Source organism: Drosophila nasuta, chromosome X, assembly GCF_023558535.2.
Source record: "Drosophila nasuta strain 15112-1781.00 chromosome X, ASM2355853v1, whole genome shotgun sequence".
NCBI lineage: Eukaryota > Metazoa > Arthropoda > Insecta > Diptera > Drosophilidae > Drosophila > Drosophila nasuta.
In genome coordinates, this window is record NC_083459.1 from 25,996,216 (window position 1) to 26,018,347 (window position 22,132).

Sequence of the window (22,132 nt, forward strand, 5' to 3'; positions counted from 1 at the left end):
TTGCTGCTGTTATTGTAGAACAAGATAGTTTGGTTTGGAAACAAATTGTACTTGAGTTCTCATGAATTTCGAGAAAATCGAAAATTGCGCGCATTTGCCTCGCTGGTATATTTGTGCATGTGAAATGATATATTTTGAAACTGAAGTTGTGGTCACGCTGGATTCGACATCTATGTGAGCTGCTGCTTGCAGAACGTGAAAGCACTAAAAACAACAAAAACAAAACTATTTTGGTGGTGGCGCAAAAGTATATATGATCACCAGTCGCGGTGCCGATTCAATGAAAAGGGTCGCCATACCGCTGGACAACTATAATGATGCCGAAGAAGATGCAGTGCTAAGCCAAATGTGTATTGGCCGTACAGCCAACAACAACAACAATAACAACAAAAACAGCAGTAGGAATTGCAATCATGGCTATGGTAACTCGACAGCAACAGCAGCAACAACAACAACACCGTCACTGTGGTCGAAAGCACACGATATGCAGCACCAACAATCAGCATCAACCGCAGCAGCAACAGCAGCAGCCTCCTCCAATGGGAATCCCGCGCTGCGCAATCTAAACAATGATATGACAAAGGGCATTCAACGCAGGTCGCATCAATGCAAGAGTAAGTTGCATCTATTTCAATATTTCTACATTACTTCATATTTACATACACACAGTGCAATTCACGGCCAGCGATCGCGATGCCAAGCTGCCCAACGATGATATGCGCATGTCCAAAATCATGCGGCGACTGCACAACGAGACGAGTCCAGCTGCCGCCCTCGAACTCTGTGCCAAACTGGATATGGCTGTGCGCACACCCCTCAACATGGGCTACTTGACACGCTCCTTTGATGCCATACTCGATGGCATGCTGTCGGTGCTCAAGCAGTGTCCGGCGCCTGTGCTCGAGGAGTGCAGCAAGACGCTGGGCTTGATTGGGTTCATCAATCGCATGGCGTATCCCAGCTACGAGGAGTTCATCGTGAAGAATTATCGTGCCCATAAACGATTGCAGAAGTATCTAATTGTTGCGCTGCGCACGACTCTGAGGTGAGTTTTTCTATCGGTTATATGCAACAAGTGTTAATGTGTAATCTCAACTCGTATAACGAGGTGACTTTACTGGTCGTTTTATAATTCATATTAATTTAATTGTTAGTTTGTTATATTTTTTAATATTGCTTAGAAACTGGTTATAGTATTACAACATTTTATAGCTTATTACTCTCTTAGCAACGCTTTAAATACTTTTGCATCTGGCTTCGACACTAACTAATTCTTATTCTGGTTCAATCACACACAGCTGCGACACCAAATGCGATCTGCACATTTATGCGGAGCAGATTATGCTGATGCTCAAGGATTTCCTCGAAGGCGCTGAAAGCGTCGACAGCTTCATGGCGGTCAGCTCATGCATTGTGGAATTCTCGCACATCTATCGCGATGTTTTCGAGCGTCATTTCACCGATGTCGTGGACATCATCATTGGCTGGCAATTGGAGCTCGGTCAGCCGAAGCATTTAAAGTCGCATTGCGCTCATGTGCTTGAGCAATTGACACCGTATTTCAGCAAGCAATTGGACTTTAGCTACGGTCTGCTAACACAGTTCATTGAGGACATCACAACGCTGGAGGCGAGCGAGAGGACAGGCGAACGCATTGGCGCCTTTGTGCGCTCCTTCAACTCGCTGCTCAAGTGCCTAACGCGCATGCACATCACCTGCGAGGCTGTTGTCCTCGACGCTCAGTCGCATCTGATGCAGCTGCTGCCGGAAGTGTTGGAAGCGAAGGAAAGCCAAAGCGATGCGTTGCTCAACATGAACGAGTTCTTTTGCATTTGCCTGCTCAATGGCTATGCCACGGGCGATGTCAGCGCCCTGACGCAAGTGATACGCCTGGAGTTCGAGCATGTGCAGCAACTGCCGCAGCCGGAACAACTCAGCTGCTTGTATTTATTGCTGTGTGCGGTGCGCAAGTTACGCGCTCGCCTGCCTGCTGAGCTGGTGCAGCTGATCTTTCAATCGCACTGCGAATTCTTTGCCAGCATACGACTGCAGAGCTCTGGAGCGGCACACAAACTGCTGTTGCGCACGTGCCAGGAGACGCTGTTGATTAGGAACGTGCCGTTGCTGCAGCAGGCTTACAAACAGCTCGTCCACGATATTGACAACTGTGTGCGGCAACTGGCCAACGACAACGAGGAGAAGGAGAAGGAGAAGGTGGAGGAGGAGGATTCCCAGCAGCGCGAACATGTTATCGAGCAAGCGGGTCGCCTGCTCATCTTTCATTTATCGGCGCTAGCCGCGCTGGCCAAGCAAACGTCCTCCATCATTGGCATGTATGCGTGCAAGCCGTCGATACTCGAGCTGCTGATCAGCAATTGTCGCGCCGCCGAACTCCAGCTGTGGTCCCAGCATGCGGCCACGCATCATGCGCTGCTCGGCTTGCTTGTGGTCCACTGTCAAGCGAATCACAATTTTCGCAACAACTCGAGTCTGCTGCGCGAACAGGAGAACAACAACAGCGAATCGCCAACGGCGCACAGCTTCGGTCACATTCTGAAGTTCCTCGCTCAAACGCTAATGCAAGCGGCCGCATTGTCGCTGCTCAATCTGCAGTTGCTGCTCAACTGGACCAAATCGCTGTTGCACGAATGCAGCGGCCGCTGTTCGTTGTTGCTGCAGCATGCGGATTTTCGCGGCATCTGCGAATGCATTGCGGTCATGGCTGCAAAGTGTGCGCCGCTCGAGAGTGCCGCCTGCATGCAAGTGGTGTTGGGCTATGGCAGCGACCAGTTGAGTCCGCGACTGTTGCAGCTGTATCGTGAGACGGCGCTGCAGCAGCTGCAATCGTTGTGCCCCCAAGCGCATGCGGCTTTCGCGCAGATCTACGCCCAGCTACCGCTGAGCTTGAGCATCGCGCGACGTCCGACGCTGGGCATTGGCTGCAGTCCGGTCTGTGTGTGGCAGCAGCGTTTGACCGTTTGCAGCGCTGTGCGCGACAATGTCTTCAGGGATTTTGTGGCCCAACTGCAGGCGCCGCAGCATCAATTGTTTGCGGAGACGTTGCGTGGACTCTTCACACGCAGCTGGCAGGTGACCGCACTCGATGAGCGACAGGAGAAGTTGTCGCTGTGCACGCGGGAGAAGTTGTCACAGTGCACGCGACGTTGCCAACGGTTGACTGCCGCCTGGTTGCAGTACGAGGCGGCTCGCTATTGTGTCGATCAAAAGCTGCGGACGACTCTCGGCAAGCCGCAGGACACATTTCTGGCCTTCGAGGCGATTGTCATGCGCTATGCGCGTCTCTTGAGCGGTTGCGCAAAGGAAGCCGAACGTCTCGCTCAAGACGAACTGTCGCTGGAGCAACTGAGCAATACACGTGCCAATCTGAATATGCTTCTCGGATTTCTCGATGCGCTGGAGAAGCTCATCTACAATGCGGCCGAGGGCAGCGCGTTTGCATTGCGGCAGCCGGAGAAACCAGTGAGCGCATTCTTTCGCCTCAACAATCCGACGTGTCAGTCGTGGTTCAATCGCATTCGCATCGGCGTCGTCATCATTGCCATGCACAGCCAACAGCCGGAGCTCGTCATACGCTACGCCCAGGTGAGCTAAAGCCCTCTTTTGAATTTGTCTTTAAGCAGGCAACATGATGAGCTACAGACGAGTAAAGGTCTGGCCTCAGTTTAAGTATTTGCTTTTATATATTATATATTACTAATCTATAACATCCGTCTGTCTGTCTACCTATTTGATTTGCTCCAGCTGAAAAACTATGAGAGCTAAAGCCAAGAAATTGAATAGCAATGTTGATGTTAGCTGTACGCAGTTTTTGTCGGTTTTTGTATACATAGTGTTGATCTAGCTTCTGTCTGTCTGTCCGTCTATATGATTTTCTGCAGCTGGGAAGCGACAATAAACTTAATAGCAAAGTTGCTGTAAGCTCTACGTAGTTTTTTTTTCGCTGTAAAATGTGTATACATATTACTGATCTGAAGCTCCATTCGCCTGTCTGTCTGTCCGCCTATAAAATTGTCTGTAGCTGGGAAACTGTAAGAGCTAGCGACAGCAAAGTTAGTAGCAAAGTTGCTTACAGTGAAACGGAGTTTTAGTTGCTTTTAAAATTTGACCACTCCCATTGCCGCCTTCGGAAATAGCGAAGGTCATTTTTAGGTTTACAAAATACTGCTGAACATGATGAGGAAATTCATTGCAAAATAATACTTGCTAAGCATTTTGACTTGGTGGCTGTAAACTTGACTTATAGAGGCCATCAAATTCTAGCTGTCTTCTTGTCTGTACGCAAATATACAAGCCTGAAACTGAGAGCTATTGACATCATATTTGACGAATATGCTGATGTCAGCTAAATGAAGTTTATGTGTGCTTTAGAAGTTGAAAAGATGAAGTAGCGAAGGCTCTTTTATAGGGAGAATCTGTGTTGCTAAGGCACATGAGAAGAAAACAATCAAATGACAAATTCTTGTAAGGAATCTTGTTAAGAAAGGCAATTTGTAGAAACCCAAATTCATTTCGTACTGATCTTCACTAACAGAGTTTTAACTCAATTCCTCTCTCTATCTGCCCCACAGCAAATACTGCAGACTCAAAAGGCACAGGACTGCAGCTACAGTCAGGCGATTGTCTATCTGGCCTGGGCCTTCCTCAGGTGCCGCGAAGCGGACTCGCTGCGTGGCCTAAACATCTGGGCGCGCGCCAAGAGTGACAAATGCTATCAGTGGCTGCAGCATGCCGCCGAACAGGCAGCCGGACGCAAGGAAGCGGCCATCGCGGGCTATCGCAGTGTGCTCGCCGTTGAGGAGCTGCACGCAGAACTCGAGCCGCACACGCGACAATTTGTGCAGGCGCAGCTGATCGAGTGTTTGCAGAGCACTGGTCAGTGGACGGCGCTGCTGGAGCTGCGCTCGCAATTGAAGCGCAGCGAGGAGCAATTGAATCCATTTCTGCAGAAGAGCAGCGTGCAGATGAGCAGCCTGGAGCAGCTGCTGGCGAAGAGCACAGCGAGCAGCGACGAACTAAACGCAGCGCTGCACAAGCTGAGCCTCTGGAGTGATGCGAATGCGCAGACGGAGCACGCCAGCTTCTCGGCGTGCTATGTGCACGAGAAGCTCGAGAATCTGCTGCTGCAGCAGGCGATGCTACAAACGCAGTTCACCACCCCAATGCAACAGCTGTTGGACATGAATTGGCGCGAGTCGTTGCTCAACTCCAGCTGCGATCAGCAGCAATGGCAACAGCTCACGCTGCTCAAGCACATTGCACAGCAGCTGAGGAGCGTCCAGTCGGAGCAATCGCAACTCTGTCTGCTGCCGCGCAGCTTGAATCGGGAGAGCAAGGACAACAGCAAGGATTGCGGCATGATCAGAAGCAGTTTGCTGGTGCGCTGCGTCGCCTGGACGCAGCTGTTGAGGCGTCACTGCAGCCTCGAGAGTCTTGGGGAGTTGTACTTGGACACGGCGTCGCTGGCACGCGAGGAGGGCAATCAGCAGACGTGCCAGGCCATGCTGGAGCTGTACTTTGGCCAGCCGCTGAAGCAGATGGCGCGCCAGCTGATCGAGCAGCGACACGAACTCGACACGACGACGAGCGGCGTGCAATTGCTGCGCGGCTACAGCGAGCTAACCAAGTGTCTGCATCTGCAGCAACAGCACCAGCTGCAGTGCAGCGAACTGAGCTCCATCAATGTGTGCGCCGCCCTCTGTTTGGCCATCCAAAAGCAACCCACATCGGGCAGCATTGGAGCCGAGCTGTTGCTCACTCTCTCCGACTGGATAACGGCGCGCAGCTGCAGCGGATTGGCCACCAATTTATCACCCACGCTGCAACAGCTGCTGGAGCAACTGCCCGAGTGTCCGCTCACCGGCAGCAGCAGCCAGCAGACACAACAACCGATGAGTTTGCCGCATGGCGAACGTCTTGTGGCGCGTCTACTGAATGCGAGCTTGCAACAGCAGCCGGACAGCGAGGAGGCGTTGATTGCGTATGGCAATTGGTGCTATCGATGGGGCAAAAAGATTGTCGACAGCGGATCTGTGCTCACCCAGGCGGATATCCAAGCGATTGGTGAAGCTCTCGGTGGCAAGATGCCCGCAATGGATGGCGAACAGTTGCAGGAACTGTTGCAGGCCCTGCGCCTGGAACACCAACAGGAGGTCGCAAGCGATGTGGAGTTGCCGCCGCTGGCGGACGCTCAATGCGAACAGCGTTTGCGACGTCTCAGCCTGTTGGCCGACAAGCCAGCGAGCGTGCTGGAGGCGATAATGCGCATCTGGCGACGCGCCATCGCCAATACCTTTGACTACTACAAGCAGGCGGCGCGTGCGTACTTCCATTACCTCAGCCTCAAGGCGGGCGACGAGCAGCAGCAGCAGCTGGCGAACGGACAACGTTTCCATGTGGACGACAGCAATATGGTGACAACGACGCTGCGACTCTTGCGTCTCATTGTGAAGCATGCGAGCGGCTTGCAAGACGTCCTCGAGCAGGGACTGAAAACGACCCCGATTGGTCCCTGGAAGGTGATAATACCGCAGCTCTTCAGTCGCCTCAATCACCACGAACCGTATGTGCGCAAGAGTGTCTGTGCGCTGTTGTGTCGCCTCGCCGAGAGTTGCCCCCAACTGGTCACGTTTCCCGCTGTGGTCGGTGCCAATCGAGAGCTGCAGGCGAAACCCCTGAACGCGGACGCCCCGATGGCCACGGAGATCACATCGATCATGGCGGACAACAGCAGCTGTTGCGCCTGTCTGCTGGGCGCGCTGTCCAAGCAGGCGCCCGAGGTGGTGCAGCATGTGCAGCTGCTGGTGCGCGAATTGCGTCGCGTCTGTCTGCTGTGGGATGAGTATTGGATCCATTCGTTGGCGCACATCTACAACACCTATGTGGGACGCGTGACGGCGTTGGCCAGCGAATTTAAGCCCGACGATCATGAGGGTAAACAGAACCGTTTCAATAGCTGGCGACCACAGTTGCTCAACGATCTGGAGGCCCTGATGGCGTTCACGGCACGCGACGCTGAAACGAGCTACGAGCGCAGCTTCAAGCGACGTTTCGATGCACCCATCGCGGCGACGCTCGAAGCTCTGCGTCATCGGCCGTATCCGGAGGCGTGGGATAAACTTAAGCAGCTGTATCATGTGCTGCAGCTGAATATGCTGCGCGGCACGAGCAACATGCTCAAGATGCAGACCATCAGTCCGGTGCTCTGCGACATTGGACGCATGCGCATCTCGATGCCGGGTCTGGATGCGCACGATGAGCAGCAGCCGGTGTACATTGAGAGCGTGGAGAGTACCATCTGCATACTGCCGACGAAAACGAAGCCGAAGAAGGTCGCCTTTTATGGCAACAACGGGCAGAAGTACACGTTCCTCTTTAAGGGGCTGGAGGATCTGCATCTCGACGAGCGCATCATGCAATTCCTGTCCATATCCAATGCCATTATGGCCAGCAAAAATGACACGCCCAACAGCTGTTATCGCGCCCATCATTACTCCGTCATACCGCTGGGACCGCAGTCGGGTCTGATCAGTTGGGTCGATGGTATGACGCCGCTCTTTGCGCTGTACAAGAAGTGGCAACAACGCCAGCCACAAACGGCAACGGCTGCCTCGTCACGACGCCTCACCGACCTCTTCTACAACAAGTTGTCGCCGCTGCTGGCCAAGCACAATATGCTCGTCACAGATCCGCGACGTCAATGGCCATTGTCCGCATTGCGTCAAGTGCTGGCTGAACTCATGCAGGAGACGCCAGCGGATTTGCTGGCCCGGGAGTTGTGGTGTCAGGCGGGAAGCTCCGCGGAGTGGCGTCAATCGGTGCGTCGCTATACCACGTGCATGGCTGTAATGTCGGTGATTGGCTATGTCATTGGCTTGGGCGATCGTCATCTGGACAATGTGCTCATCAATCTGAACAGCGGCGATCTCGTCCACATCGATTACAATGTCTGCTTTGAGAAGGGACGCACCTTGCGCATACCGGAGCGGGTGCCCTTCCGCCTTACCCAGAATATGGTGAACGCCTTGGGCATCACTGGAGTTGAGGTAAGTCCTACAAATTAATTCTTTCTTTTTTTTTGTTGGATATTAGCTTAAGGTTTAGTTGCAAGGAATATAGGCGTTAACCATAAAACTGAACCTCAACCCTCCTGAACCTCAACCCTCAAACTGAACCTTAATCCCTCCTTTTATTTTAACTCGTTCGTTATCTATTGATCGCTGCATTTATTTTTGCTAGTTCCTGATGGTTTCCTAATCGGTCAGGTTCTTTGGGGGAGTGTTAAGAATTCACAGATTAAACCCAAAATAGTTAGGTCTTCAGCTCCATATATGTATGTACCTCGAAGGGTGTCTGCTAAGAAACCCTAAAGTCCTGACGCCTTCAGTTCAGGGAAGTCTTTCTAACAGCTTCCTGAACTCTCTCGTTCTCCCATCTAATAGAAATAGATACGCCACAAAGTTATCTTTTCTACATCTGTTTATTGCGTTCCTTGGCAAGGGCTTGAGAGATCTTCTATAGCTTTGCATGTTATTGTTGGTTTTGTGGGTTTTGCAGTGGCTTCAAAGCTGCTTGTGCTATCAATGCGATGCTTCACACTGTCCGACGGCAGTCGCATCTCAACATCATCGGAATCAACACGACAACATCGCGCCGACTTGCAGCACAGTGTCTGGGCAAAGGCACGACGGAAGCCAGAGTTCTTCCATGAGTAGATAATGGGATTGAGGGCCGAGTTGGCAATGGCCAGCGAGAAGGCCGTCTTGTAGATCATCGAGCTGCTGCGACAAACGCTAAACAATTGCGCGATGGCCACACAGAAATAGGGCAGCCAACAGAGCGTAAAACAGCCCATGATGAAGACGACAATTTGAACGCTTTTCCAGTCCGGATGCAGCATGCTGTGCGGACTGTGCGTGTTGTAGACAACCGAATGTCGCAATCGCTGCGCCTGCTTTGAGGCCTCTCGCATGATGCGCCAGTAGAAGACCAGCATACAGATCCAGATGACCACAAAGCCGGGCGTTATAATTCCTGCGACGTACCAGGGCAACAGCACCTCGTCAAACTCGCAGCCTTGCGATTCGCTCCACTTATTCCAGAAGATGGGTATTAATGCAACCAGGGCGCCTAGACACCAGTTGCACGTGATGATCAAGTACGCCATGCGACGCGTCATGTAACTGTAGAAGGGAGATTTAATTGGTTAGTCACCAAACAGATATCGAGACGGAGCAATTAATGTTAGTTAGATTTAAAAGTTAGGATCGGAAAAGGTAGAGATTAAGTCGAAAAAGTGAGAATTCCGGAACGCATTTGAGATGTGTAAGTTAAGAATGATACGTCCTAGATGAGATAAGAAAAGCAAGCAACGCAAGGTTCTGGTCAAAAAAGGCACAGTTCTTATAAGGAAAGAGGATAACAACTATCGGGAAAAGAATAGGAAAGGTTTTGTTCGAAAATAACTATTCAAAGTGGGAAAACTTAATTCTTCGTAATCAATTAGAAATGAATAGAAGGTAAAGTCTGTGTTGATCTGAAAATATAATAATAAAGGCTTGGGGGAAACAGAAGAGTTTCAATCGGAACAGAAAATAGTTTTTACTAATAACTAAAACATATATCGGGAAGAGAACTGAAACCGGTCGGAGAAAAAATGTCTGTGGTCGAGAAAGTTCTAGCGTCTAGTGGAAAGAGCGAAAAACTTTGGCGAATAGAGGACGGCTCTAATAGGAAATGAATGTCAGAAGCAGAACAAAAACGTAATATAGAAAAACTTCTGATATTCTAAGTTGAGAAAAGTCTTGGACTGAAAGGATTAAAAAGCTAAATACGGAAAGTTTGTTTGAGACTGGCGACTTACCGTCTGTAGTGCAGAGCGTACATAACCGCAATGTAACGATCCACGGCGATGGAGATGAGGGTCAGTATGGAGACGCAGCAGGCGCAGATGAACAAGAAGAAGCGCAGCAAACAAAGGCCACGCAATCGTCCCAGATAACCGCCCATGTCCATATAGAAGGCAACATGATAGGGCAACGCGAGGCCAACAATAAAGTCCGAGACGGCAAGCGAGAGAATGAAGAGATTGGAGATAACCGAACGGAGATTGCGACAGGTGCGCACGGCAACAATGGTGAGAATGTTGCCGCCTAGAATAAAGACAAAGATGATGGCATTGATGATCACCCAGACCAAGAGACCGGCCCCAATGTGAGAAGTCTGCTCCTCGTCGTCGGGAGTTTGTTGAAGGATTTCATCGGTATTTGTGGTTGGATCAACGGTTGTGATATCGGTGAATTGCTCGGTATGGTTGTTGTTGATTGCATTCAGCTTTAGCCAAATGCCGAGATAATCCTCGTTGGTCATTGCGCCCACACGACACGACACGACGTTTGGGAATCTCCCGCACTCACACTCTCGCACACAAAGTAATCGTACGTCAGCAGCAGTTCTGCTGCTGCTTTCAAAATCACGTTGTAACAGAACAACACACAAAAAAAAAACAAGAATAAATAAAAATAATGGAAAATGTATTTGCGAATTTGGAAGCGCGACTACGAAACGCACACAGCGCCAGTGTTTAGCAATCTGCCAGCGGGTCTAGACCACCAGCACAATTAGGCACCTTCCGCACACAACACACACGCACACACTACAGTACACTACACACATACACACACACACACACGCAACACCACTTGGGGCAAGGACTTTGCAACAACAAGAGCGAAAAAAAAAGTGCAGTGTCGTGGGCGTCGTTTGTTTACGTTTCGCCTTTCGCACTGCCAAAAGCTGATAACACTCGCAGATCTAGCGCAGCGTGAGAAACACAATCCGTCGATAAGCCTGGCCACATTAATAGTGGCTAAAAACGGCGCTACCCTACAAATTATTGGCGCTGCCTGACCACAGACCGCATCTACTCTAGGCACATTGATAGTGTATTACGCTGAGTCGCACTCTCGAGTTGAGAGACTGAATCAAGTGAACATTCGTGGGGGGGTCGCGATTTGAACTCACCAACTATCGAATGAATCGATATCGAAATATCAAAGAATGCACCAGGAAAGTAGTTCTATAGAGGATCGATTAGATTAGTGAAACAAAAGCTTTGCTCAAAGTGTTAGCTGATTATATTTAAATTGTTTTGTTTTGTTGTTGTTATTAAGCAAGCCGGTTATTGTTGCAGGAACTAGCTAGTCGGCATGTAATTAAATTCAAGACGCTAATAACACAAGACAGTAGTCGTGTGTGCTAAGCCATTATTAAGTTAATGGATTGACATAACGATGACGACATTGGGTTTTGGTTTTTACAACAGAACTGGCACTTGTAGTCGCCAGACTCGACTATGATTCGCAATCTGAAAATGCTTGTATATAGCATTTATAGCGAACTGAATGCAACTCTTTAAAAGTCCACGGTCCGAAGGTACAACTGTGAGTGAGCTCAGCTCAACTTTTGCACTTTTCTTGAGCGAGTTCATCGAGTGCTGTATATCGATAGTAAATTAGTGTAGAGAGTGAGTTCATCGAGTGCTGTATATCGATAGTAAATTAGTGTAGATATTGAGTTCATCGAGTGCTGTATATCGATAGTAAATTAGTGTAGAGACTGAGTTCAACGGGTGCTGTATGTCGATAGTAAATTAGTGTAGAGACTGAGTTCATTGAGTGCTGTATATCGATAGTAAATTAGTGTAGATACTGAGTTCATCGAGTGCTGTATATCGATAGTAAATTAGTGTAGAGACTGAGTTCAACGGGTGCTGTATGTCGATAGTAATTTAGTGTAGAGACTGAGTTCATTGAGTGCTGTATATCGATAGTAAATTAGTGTAGATACTGAGTTCATCGAGTGCTGTATATCGATAGTAAATTAATGCAGAGAGTGAGTTCATCGAGTGCTGTATATCGATAGTAAATTAGTGTAGAGTCTGAGTTCATTGAGTGCTGTATATCGATAGTAAATTAGTGTAGAGTAGTAATGTTTACCAATAGTAAATTAGTGCAGAGAATGAGTTTATCGTGTACTATTTGTGGATAGTAGAGAATTCTGTGTCTCCTTTACCCCATCTTTCTTTTTCCTTTCGATACTCGTTTCTGCCTGCCAACAAATTTCTATTTCTGATGGATTGCTTCGACAAAGTGAGTTTATCAAGCGGTGCATATCAATAGTAAATTAGTGTAGAGAGTGAGTCACTCTATCAAGTGATGTATATCGATAGTAAATTCGTAGAGAGTACGCCTATCGAAGACAGAAAATCGATAGTAATTTCGTGTAAAGAGAGCTGTATATCGACAGTAAATTAGTGCATCTTCCTCTGCATTTCTCCTCTTTCCTTCAAATACACGACCTAGCCATTTCTGCCTGCCAACCAACTCCTATTTCTGATGGATTGCTTCGACATGAAATTCACTATATAGTATACTACTCAATACATCGCACACATCTCGTCTCTATCTATATCCATCTAGTATATCTCTTTAGCTCTGCGTATTTTTAGCACTTGAAAGCGAACCCACGGTGAGCCATGGAGAGCTTACACGTATTTGTCAAATGATATGATTTGTGTAGTATTTGTTGTTGTAGCGCTCTTCAATGAGACTTCAATGACTGTGTGCTTTCGTTTTCGTTTTCGTTTACCGTTGTCATTGGCGCTTTCGCTTAATGCTTTGCACTCGATAGATTTTTTTTTGTGGAGTAACATGCGGCGTATTAGTAATATGTGTATCCTCAAACAACTAGGGATTATTTATAGGGGGAGCCCTAAAAATCCCCCCCCAAAAAAAATAGAGTGGAAAACAAGCCACAAATTACGCACAGTTTTCAAAGTTAAAATGTGTACGAATGCGAATGTGTTGTACAATCAGCAATTGTAAACATCGATTAGGCAGACCAGAGTCGTATATATTTATCTATACTAAGCACTTAGGTGTATAGATATATGTATCTATGGTGCACCTATGTTACACCTGGGCATCAGTGTTGCGCATTTTGGCTGTGAGAACCGGACGAGAATCCAGCTAAATTTGGTGAAATACCAGCTGAAATGAATTGCGATAATTAAGGAAGTCGAAAGTTGTGGAATCACTAAGCTACAAATTAATATTATATTAAAATTTCTTATTGTTATATTATGTGATACTATTATATTATCAATTATCATTATAATGTCAAGATCCTTAAGCAACAAATTACTTATATACAAAAATGTATTATTACTATATTATTTTTTAATATTATATTATCAAGATCAGTTCTCAAGATCTCAATAAAATACATTTTTTAATATTTCCTTGAACTGATCAATCAGTTAATAATTACTCGCCAAACTTGGAAGCTTGAGCTTCTCTTCCACGTATCAACAACTGCAAATAGGCCAATTGAAATGGTAGAAACAATTGTCATTGACAGCACCGGAATGGATTGGTTGGAGCGTTATACGATAGCATATAAAAAATCAGCAGTTGTTTCATATAGTAAAAATGTTTGTCTGTCGCTTTACGACTGTGACAATGACAATGTGCACAATTTGTATCTGCTAGATAAACAAGATTTCAGTATCGGGAGTTCATTTCCAGTTATTCCCCGCAATCATCTACAACTCCATATATGTATGTACTATATATAGTAACTTGATGCGCTTTATGTTCATTTTATGGTGTAGCCAAACATTGGATGACATCCTTGATACTTGCTTAAAATGAAAGATCATTAGGGTATCAGAGTTTGGTTCCCATCCCATTTCTTATAAACTCCTTCAAGGGAAAACTTCATAAAAATGTACGATCCTATAATAAAAAAACTAACTTTAATATATAATCAGCAGACAGTACTTTCTTTTCTCTTAAATTAAATGTAGTATATAATACTAGGTTTAATATAATAAATAAAATGATCATTTATCAAGTTATCTCATTTGTTCTATACAACTTTTTAACTTGCAGGGCGCCTTCCGTCTTGGCTGCGAATATGTGCTCAAAGTGATGCGTAAGGAGCGTGAAACGTTGCTCACACTTCTGGAGGCCTTCGTCTATGATCCTCTAGTCGATTGGACTGTCAACGATGAGGCGAACGCCATGCGACGTGCCATCAATGCCAAACCATGTGCTTCCGTTTCCACCTCTGCCGTTGGCGGCAATGAGATGAAGTGCCTCAAGAAGGATAAATCGAAGAACAAACTCCACGATTGGGATGCCAAACGACGACACTTTGTCGGAAAACTGAAGCAGTGCCAAAAGTTTTGGTCCAAATACAAGTGAGTCGATGCTAAAGCACTTTAAATTGTATCTTCTTAATATTATGCGATTGCAATAGATAGTTATTAATAACAGAGTTGATTCAAGTAAAGTCTAATTTGACTATTTTTTATGTGAAAAACTAAAATTTGACAATCTATTGTTAGTTTCATATATATTCTAATATTCACATTCTATAATTACAAATATTTGATAGTTGAGATTCAGAGAAAGAAGATTGAAATGTCATCTTTAAGATTTGGCAACCTTTTAAAGTGATAAAACATTAACTTAAACAATTTTAAAACAAGTAAAGGTTATTCTTATATAGTTCTTGATAATCACTACATTTGAAGCTAATATTGATTTACGAACCTTTTTTTGTTTTATGATAAACAATACAAATTCGTTCATTTTGTGTTTTTCGCACGAATTCGTTAATTTGTGCTATTATCTTAAAGCAGAAAAATAAATTCAAAATCATTCCTAGCTTTACTTAAAGTGCTAATTAAGAGCTTTCTTTATTCATCTTTAATTGAAATAAATAAATGTTTTGGTATATGTTCTTATACTTATATTGTATAAGTTATTTAAGAAATTCTTCCGCAGGGCCATCTAGTATATTTTGTACGGGTACCAAATATATTCTTATGTTATATTTTAGTATGTTTTCGGTATATTTTTGGGATATTTATAGAATATAGTTTTATTGAAAATGGGTATCTCACGCATTGTTTTCACATAAATAGTGTTGCACGCAACATTTTTGCCAAAGTTTTATATAGTTTTATATATAAAGAAAAGTGATGAAAAGAAGCTGATTAGAAAGATTGACATTTAAAAGGGGAAACCTTCATATACATTAAAAGAAGGAAAGTGACGAGAAATACCATATCAACAATTTACGATACTGTTTGATTTCTTGCCACACATTTTCCTTTAACTAATTCTCCATTTTTCTCTAAATACCATATTTACAAATTACAATTTTAATTTAACTATTTCTCCATTTTTCTCTCTCTCTTTGTAGACCTGAAATGCTGGAGCATCACGCTGTGATCGTGGAGGAGATTGAGCAGCTGCAGCAGAGTCAGAGCCATCGCCTGGCCACCGAGCAGGAGCTGGTGCAGTTGAATCGCCGCAGTGCACTGATCGCCGAGATCAAGGCCCTGGGCTCAGCGATGTCCAGTCACAGCTTCAACACGGCATCGACACGCTACGCCTGCAAGCGCTGTCACACCGAGACGCTGGCGAAGCAGGCGACGTTGCGTCAGCCCGACTACGAGATGGTGCAACAGATACTGCAACATTACGAGCAGTGTTTGCAGCAACAGCAACTCGGCGAGTTCAATGTGCGGCTGATACAATTCAAGCTCGAGGGCAGCAGTCGGCACAGCGAATACCTGACGCTCCTCGACGTGGTTCAGTTGCACTTACCGGCCAAGATACTCAGTGGCTACGATGCGGTGCGCAATCAGCTCGACGAGCAATTCAGGCGGCACAACAATCTGGGACTGCAGTGTGTGGAGCATATGCTGCAATATGCTGCCATTATGGCCTACTATCCGGAGCAACGGCATCGCGACAATGTGTATGTGCGATTCCACGACACTTATGCCGGTTATCTGCAGCACGCGGACATCAACGGCCTCCTCTCGAGCTCCGGCTGCAGCGGCATCAGTGCGACAAACACGTTGAATGCGGCCGAGACACTCGAGAATGTGTGGATGGAGTTGAATTGCCAGCTGCATCAGTTGACTCAACACTATGCCAACGAACAGGCCGTGGCCCAAACGCAGACACCATCGCATACGCTGATCGCTGCCCTGGGGCAGAGCAACTGCAGCGCATCGCTGCTGAGTGCGGCACTCATTCGCACCCTCGAAGGTGCCACAGCGGTGTTCAACGAGTACGAACAAACGGCGTTGGCCACACACGGCATCGGCATCGGGAGCAACAGCAACAGCAACAATTTGGTGCAACAGCAACTGCAGTTCGTGCAACTCGTGCGCTCCATGTGCCGAGTGGTGGTTGGGGCTGAACCTCCGGGACTGGAGCAGGCCAACGATCAGCTCAGCGATTTGGAGGCGGCCCTCAGCGCTGTCGTTCAGCTGCAGCATTGCTTTGAGCACGATCTGCCCACGAGCATCTTTCGATTGCTGCTGCTCAACTCGAACATGGATCATCTGCAGACGTTGCTCCATCTAAATGCCGAGTCTTTGGCCGAACGCTACAATCAACAGATCGTGCAGGAACAACAGCCAACAACAACGTTGAGTGTGGAGCAACAGTTTCTCCTCTCGCTGCGTTCGGCTCATGCGTGTTTCCAGCAGCTCGCTAGAGCTCTGGAGCGTATTACACGCACCATCAAACTCATCGTGGACGAGTTGCAGGACGAGCAGACACAACAGTGCATGGTGAGCGAGATGAATTTGAAGTCTCTTAAGTTAATATCAGCAAATTGAAGTGTGAGGAAAGAGAAAGTTGAGAGAATATAGATAGAAAATAGAGAAAAACAATTATTAACTTGCTTGCCATAAGCATTCGTTATTAAAAATGCATTCTAAGATTTTGATAACATATGGTAAATATAGAATTATTTATATATTGTGGGGAACAAAAATAGCAGCATTTTTTTTAATAGAAGTCAATAATTATTTGACGACTTCTATTAAAAAAATATCAATAACAAAATTAAATTATGTGGGAAGTAAATAGGAGAAACTTAGAGAGTAGTTTAGACAAAATAGATAGCAATGAGATAAGTATTATTTATACTTGTTAGAAATGCAGTCAATGACTTAGACAACAGATTGTAAACATAGAAATATTTGTATAGTGTAAGGAATGTAAATAGAAGAAGGTACTAGACTAGTTTCAATAAGCAATAATAGTTGTTAAAAAGGAAGTCAAAGATTAGAGATAGAAATATTTGTATACTGTAAGGGAAATAAATGAGAGGAAATTACTAGATTAGTTTAGAAAAGATTGATAGTAGATACAGCAAATTATTGAGAGTAGTTTAGAGAAGATAAATAACAGATAAAACAATTATTAACTTGCTTACCATAAACAATACTTGCTAGAAATGTAATCAATGATTTATAGATAGAAATATTTGCATATTTGCAAAGACAAATAATTATAGACAACTATTAAGAAAATGTAAGCAATTGGATTTGTGGAGGATACAAAAAGTATAAACTTAAAGAGTAGTTTAGAGAAGATATGTTAGATAGTAGATAGAGAAAAACAGTTATTATAAGAAATGTGGTGAAAGTTTTAAATTGTAAATATAGAAACTTTTGTAGTGTTACCCTTAAACAATTTAAAGGCAGTCATGGGAAGTATGATTTAATGTAGATTATTTCGTTCTATGTTTGTGAGATTCGAGATAACCGAATATAGACATAGGTAGATATCTTTCGCTCATATTTTTAAGTATTTAATTTGCTATTAAGTCATTCAGTTGGGTTTAGATATATGGCTTTTACTCTTAGTTTTAAGTATTCGCTTTACTAAAGAGGTATTCGTGATTTGATCTCCTCCACAGGAGCTCAACATACTGAAGAACGGCAGCACGTTGTGCGAGAGTCTCTTCTTCGACCTGGTGCTGCACACGCTGCGTGTGAGCAAGTGCTACGACGTTAGGGTGATGGCACGTCCAGTGCTCGGTTTTGTGCAGCGCCTCGAGACGGAGTTCCTTGTGGGATTGGTCTCGCCCATAGCGTACGCTTATTACACGAGCTGCACAGCGGGCAGCGGAGGAGCACGCTGCCAGGATCTGTGCGACAACGAGGATGTGAGTCAGCTGTGCGATGGCATCTTTGCGGCACTCCAGGCGGAGGCGACGCTGCGGCAGCAACAGATCGACATTGCGTTCCTCAACCAGAAGATCGAGACACAAACGCTGATTGCGTCCGCCTATCATTGGGCCTACGGTGAACTGCTCGATGCTGAGATGAATTGCAGTCACATCATTAGCCGGCAAAAGCTGTGCGAAGCCATCTACGAGAACTGGCAGACGCTGGAGCAGAGCTCGGCGTTGATGCATCTGTTGCAGTGTCAGTTGCAATCACAGTTGGATCAGCTGCAGCAACAGCGCAGCAACTGGAATCGCAATCACATCGATAGTTTGCTGCGCAACCAAAAGTTGCAGCATCAACTGACCAACGATCAACTGCAGCTAATCTCGGAGCTGGGCAAGTGCGCTAGCGCTTTGTGCACCATGGAACAGACTGGGAAATTGACCAAGGAGCAGCAGAAGCAGATGCTCCACAACATGGAGCAATGGCTGCAGGCCAACAGCAAGTGGCAGGTGAGCAACGCCCGCATCAGCGCTGTCGAACAGGCCATCGTTCAGCTGCTCGATCCCGAGGGTCCCATCGACAAGTGTTGGCTGGCGAATGTGCAGGGACTGCTCGAGGATTACACATGCAAGGTGCAGCGGGACATGCAGGAGCTGGAGTGCGAACAGCAGACGCGTCATCGCTTCATCTGCGCCAGTCTCAAGGATATGCAGGTGAGAGTCGATAGCTCAAAAGGGAGTAACAAATGTGTCCGTCGTTCTGTCTGTCCGTTCGTATAAGCAGCTAAATCTGGGAGACTTTAAGTGGTAGAGACACCAAATCTGAGAGCAATACTCTGCTTTATGTTTATACCCACTACTCATAGAGTAGAGGGGTATTATAACTTGTATGTAGCAGAAGTCATCTCTCACCTCATACAAATATATACACATATACTTGATCAGCGTTAACAGCCGAACACTTATCTAAATCTCAGGGAGAGTAAGAGAGGTGGAGCTCTAATTATTGACAGCACTTGTTTTTCACTCAGATGAACTTTTGATTTATATTTTTGCCACGCCAACTTCAACCCCGCAGATCATTATTATTGGCACTTACAATCATAACTGTACTATAGATTTTACGGTTCCTCAAAATTTGTTTGCAAACAGATTAACATTATAAAAGTTACATATTTGATCGAGATTTGGTATATTTCATACATTATGGTATATTTTTAATGTAATAATCGATATACCTACTATATTTGATATATTGATATACTATTACGTTGAAAATATACCATAAAGTGCAAAATATACAAAATGTCAATCAAATATATAACTTCTATAATTTCATAGCCTGAAAGCCTTACTCGCTCTGGCTCATCTCATTGCAATAACGAATTGTATTCATTATTTAAATGTGGTATATTTAAATACTTTTTGAGTCCATTAATTTGGTGTAATTTAAGAATAATACCGAACTTTTTTGCTTTTATTTGGAATGGGTAGAGGGTATTTCACAGTCGAGTATAGCTAGAATTTCAGTATATACCATAACAGCTATAGTCTTTATGATTCTTGAATATTTGGTTGAGATCAGATAACATTTTTAGACGTTATATATTAAGAAATACTTGTGTATGGGGAAAAAACGTTGCTTTAGCTGACAATATGGTATATTTTACACTGTATGGTATATTTTTAATATAGTACTATATTAATATAACGAGTATAGCCTTTGGTATATTTTTCAGTATATTACTTTGGTATTATTTTATTTAAGAAATACTTGCGTAGGGGAAAAAACGTTGCTTTAGCTGACAATCTGGTATATTTTGTGCACTGTATGGTATATTTTGAATGTAGTACTATATTAATATAACGATTATAACCTTTGGTATATTTTTTTAGTATTTTGCAGTATATAACTTTGGTATATTTAAAGAATACCGCAGTAGTTTGCTGCTATTCAAAATGAGTAGCGAGTATCTCTCAGTCGAGCAGCCTCTACTATAACTTTCTCACTTGTTTAATACTTGTCTCTGCTTGCAGCGCCATCAGGATAACATGCCGCGCGTCTACTTGCGCAGCCTGTGCTCCGAGGATGATCAGCTGATGCAGCCGCAGCAGCAACAGCAACAGCAGGCGGCGGGCAAACTAGTTCCACTCGATGTGCAACTGCTGTCGGGCCATGTGCGTGACGCTCAGCGCACGCTGATGAACTTCTTCCAGCGGCTGCTCGAGCTGCGCAAGGAGCTGAGCAGCGAGCGTCGGGGTGTTTTGAATGCCGAGACACTCGGCAAATGGCGGACGCAGCTGCAGGAGATTCAGACGATGGCCAACGACGAGGTGGATGAGTTCTTCCGCAGTGTCGAAGTGTTTCTGCAGCATTCGGCCGATGGCGATTCGCTGCCCTACGAAACGTTTGCGCACAACAAAGGTGCGTCTGCTCTCTCGATAGTTGTATATACTTGATTTAATAATATTTATGAACGCTTTTAGGTGCTCCCAATCTGCACGAGCAGAAGCGCAATGCATATGGCGTCTCGGTGTGGAAGAAGATACGCATGAAGCTGGAGGGACGCGATCCGGATAGCAATCAACGATGCACGGTTACCGAGCAGGTCGACTACGTGATACGCGAGGCAACCAATCCGGACAATCTGGCCGTGCTCTACGAGGGCTGGACGCCGTGGGTGTAAACCAGGCCACAACCCGCAGACAAGGTGCCATCGAAAAGTGGCACATTGGCAACCAGCAGCAGCAGCAACCAGCAACCTGCAACCAGCAATGGCAACGCAATTTGCACACACGCTGCAAATTCGCATTCTGCAAATTCGCAATTATTATTGGGGCTGAGACGAGTTACGATGGATCGCGACTGGCAGAACTTGGACCTTGGAGCCCGGAACTCTTGGTGTCCTGGTGCTGGCCGTGGGTAATTGGATTTGCAAATCCAAATTGCAATCCTTCTGCCTGTATTTCCAACTCCAACCGACCCCGACAAAAGCATAATTGATGTAAAGATGACGAAGAAGAGAGCAACAGCAACAGCAACAGCAAGAGCAAGAGCAAGAGTAAAGCAAAACCAACCAAGCAAAACCAAAACACAAACAAACAAAGGAAACCAACACACAAAATTTGAACTGAGACCTGAGGAGGCGAAACTGACACAAAGACAATATCGTTTCGGTTGAGAGCGACAGACAGCGAGAGAGACAGAGACAGAGACAGAGAAAGAGAGATGTATCCACGCATCCTACCGGGACAATTAATGGGGCGTGGCAGCCACAGCAACAACAACAGCAACAGCGATCTTCGTTGCTGCACGACGTTTCCTATTTGTTTTTAATTTTTTCCCCCAATTTTTTTTTTTTTTTTGGTTTTTGTTTTCATTTATTTATAAGCGACAACTTTGTATCATCATCTTGTAAGCATTAGCACTCTTCGAAGCCACAAACAATGTGCTGCGGGAATGCCACAAAAAGGACGAAGCATCCCCAGCATTAATTATGTTTATTCTCCTATCTTTAATTGTAAGCACCATCCCCTAAATTTCAGTTGTTTAAGTTTTTTTTAATAGTTAAAACAAAGTCTAAAGGAAATCCAAACTACAAACCCCCAATGCATAATCCCCTAGCCCTAGAAGCCCCTCCCCCCAACTACCCCTAACTACCTATACTATACAATTACAATGTGCACGATCGATCGATCCAGCAGCCAAATACCGTTGTATCCATGAACACACACACACAACACACACACAACACACACACAACACACACACACACACACACACACACACACAACACACACACACACACACACACTCCACATTTGCAGCGACACTTTCGGTACGTTTCATTTGCAGTCATTTTTCTTAACACCTTCCCTTTGATTTAATTCGTTTTTATATTTTATATATATATATACATATTATTTGCGGTGATTAAATGCGATCTTCATGTACGAATTATAAATAAAAAAAAAAATAACTAAACGTGTGTTTTAATCGAAGGCAGTTGTAAGGAAGTAACTACTTCCTCTTCGAAGATGGGCAAAAAAACCAAAATCATAT

The 22,132-nt window shown here is 45.4% G+C and overlaps 2 protein-coding genes across 2 annotated transcripts; one reads left to right on the forward strand and one right to left on the reverse strand.

The window, feature by feature from the left end:
* Positions 1-43: 43 nt before the first annotated feature.
* On the forward strand, positions 44-21,093 carry LOC132794992 (serine/threonine-protein kinase Smg1). Its single transcript, XM_060805368.1, has 9 exons — positions 44-614; positions 670-1,045; positions 1,299-3,603; positions 4,590-8,063; positions 13,971-14,281; positions 15,292-16,678; positions 17,815-18,783; positions 20,107-20,494; positions 20,557-21,093. Exons 1-9 carry the CDS (start codon positions 254-256, stop codon positions 20,754-20,756), a joined length of 9,771 nt encoding a protein of 3,256 aa, XP_060661351.1. The 5' UTR covers positions 44-253; the 3' UTR covers positions 20,757-21,093.
* LOC132797062 (histamine H2 receptor) lies at positions 8,489-11,016 on the reverse strand. Its single transcript, XM_060808502.1, has 2 exons — positions 9,881-11,016; positions 8,489-9,200 (listed from the first exon to the last, which is right to left on the reverse strand). Exons 1-2 carry the CDS (start codon positions 10,384-10,386, stop codon positions 8,498-8,500), a joined length of 1,209 nt encoding a protein of 402 aa, XP_060664485.1. The 5' UTR covers positions 10,387-11,016; the 3' UTR covers positions 8,489-8,497.
* Positions 21,094-22,132: the final 1,039 nt, after the last annotated feature.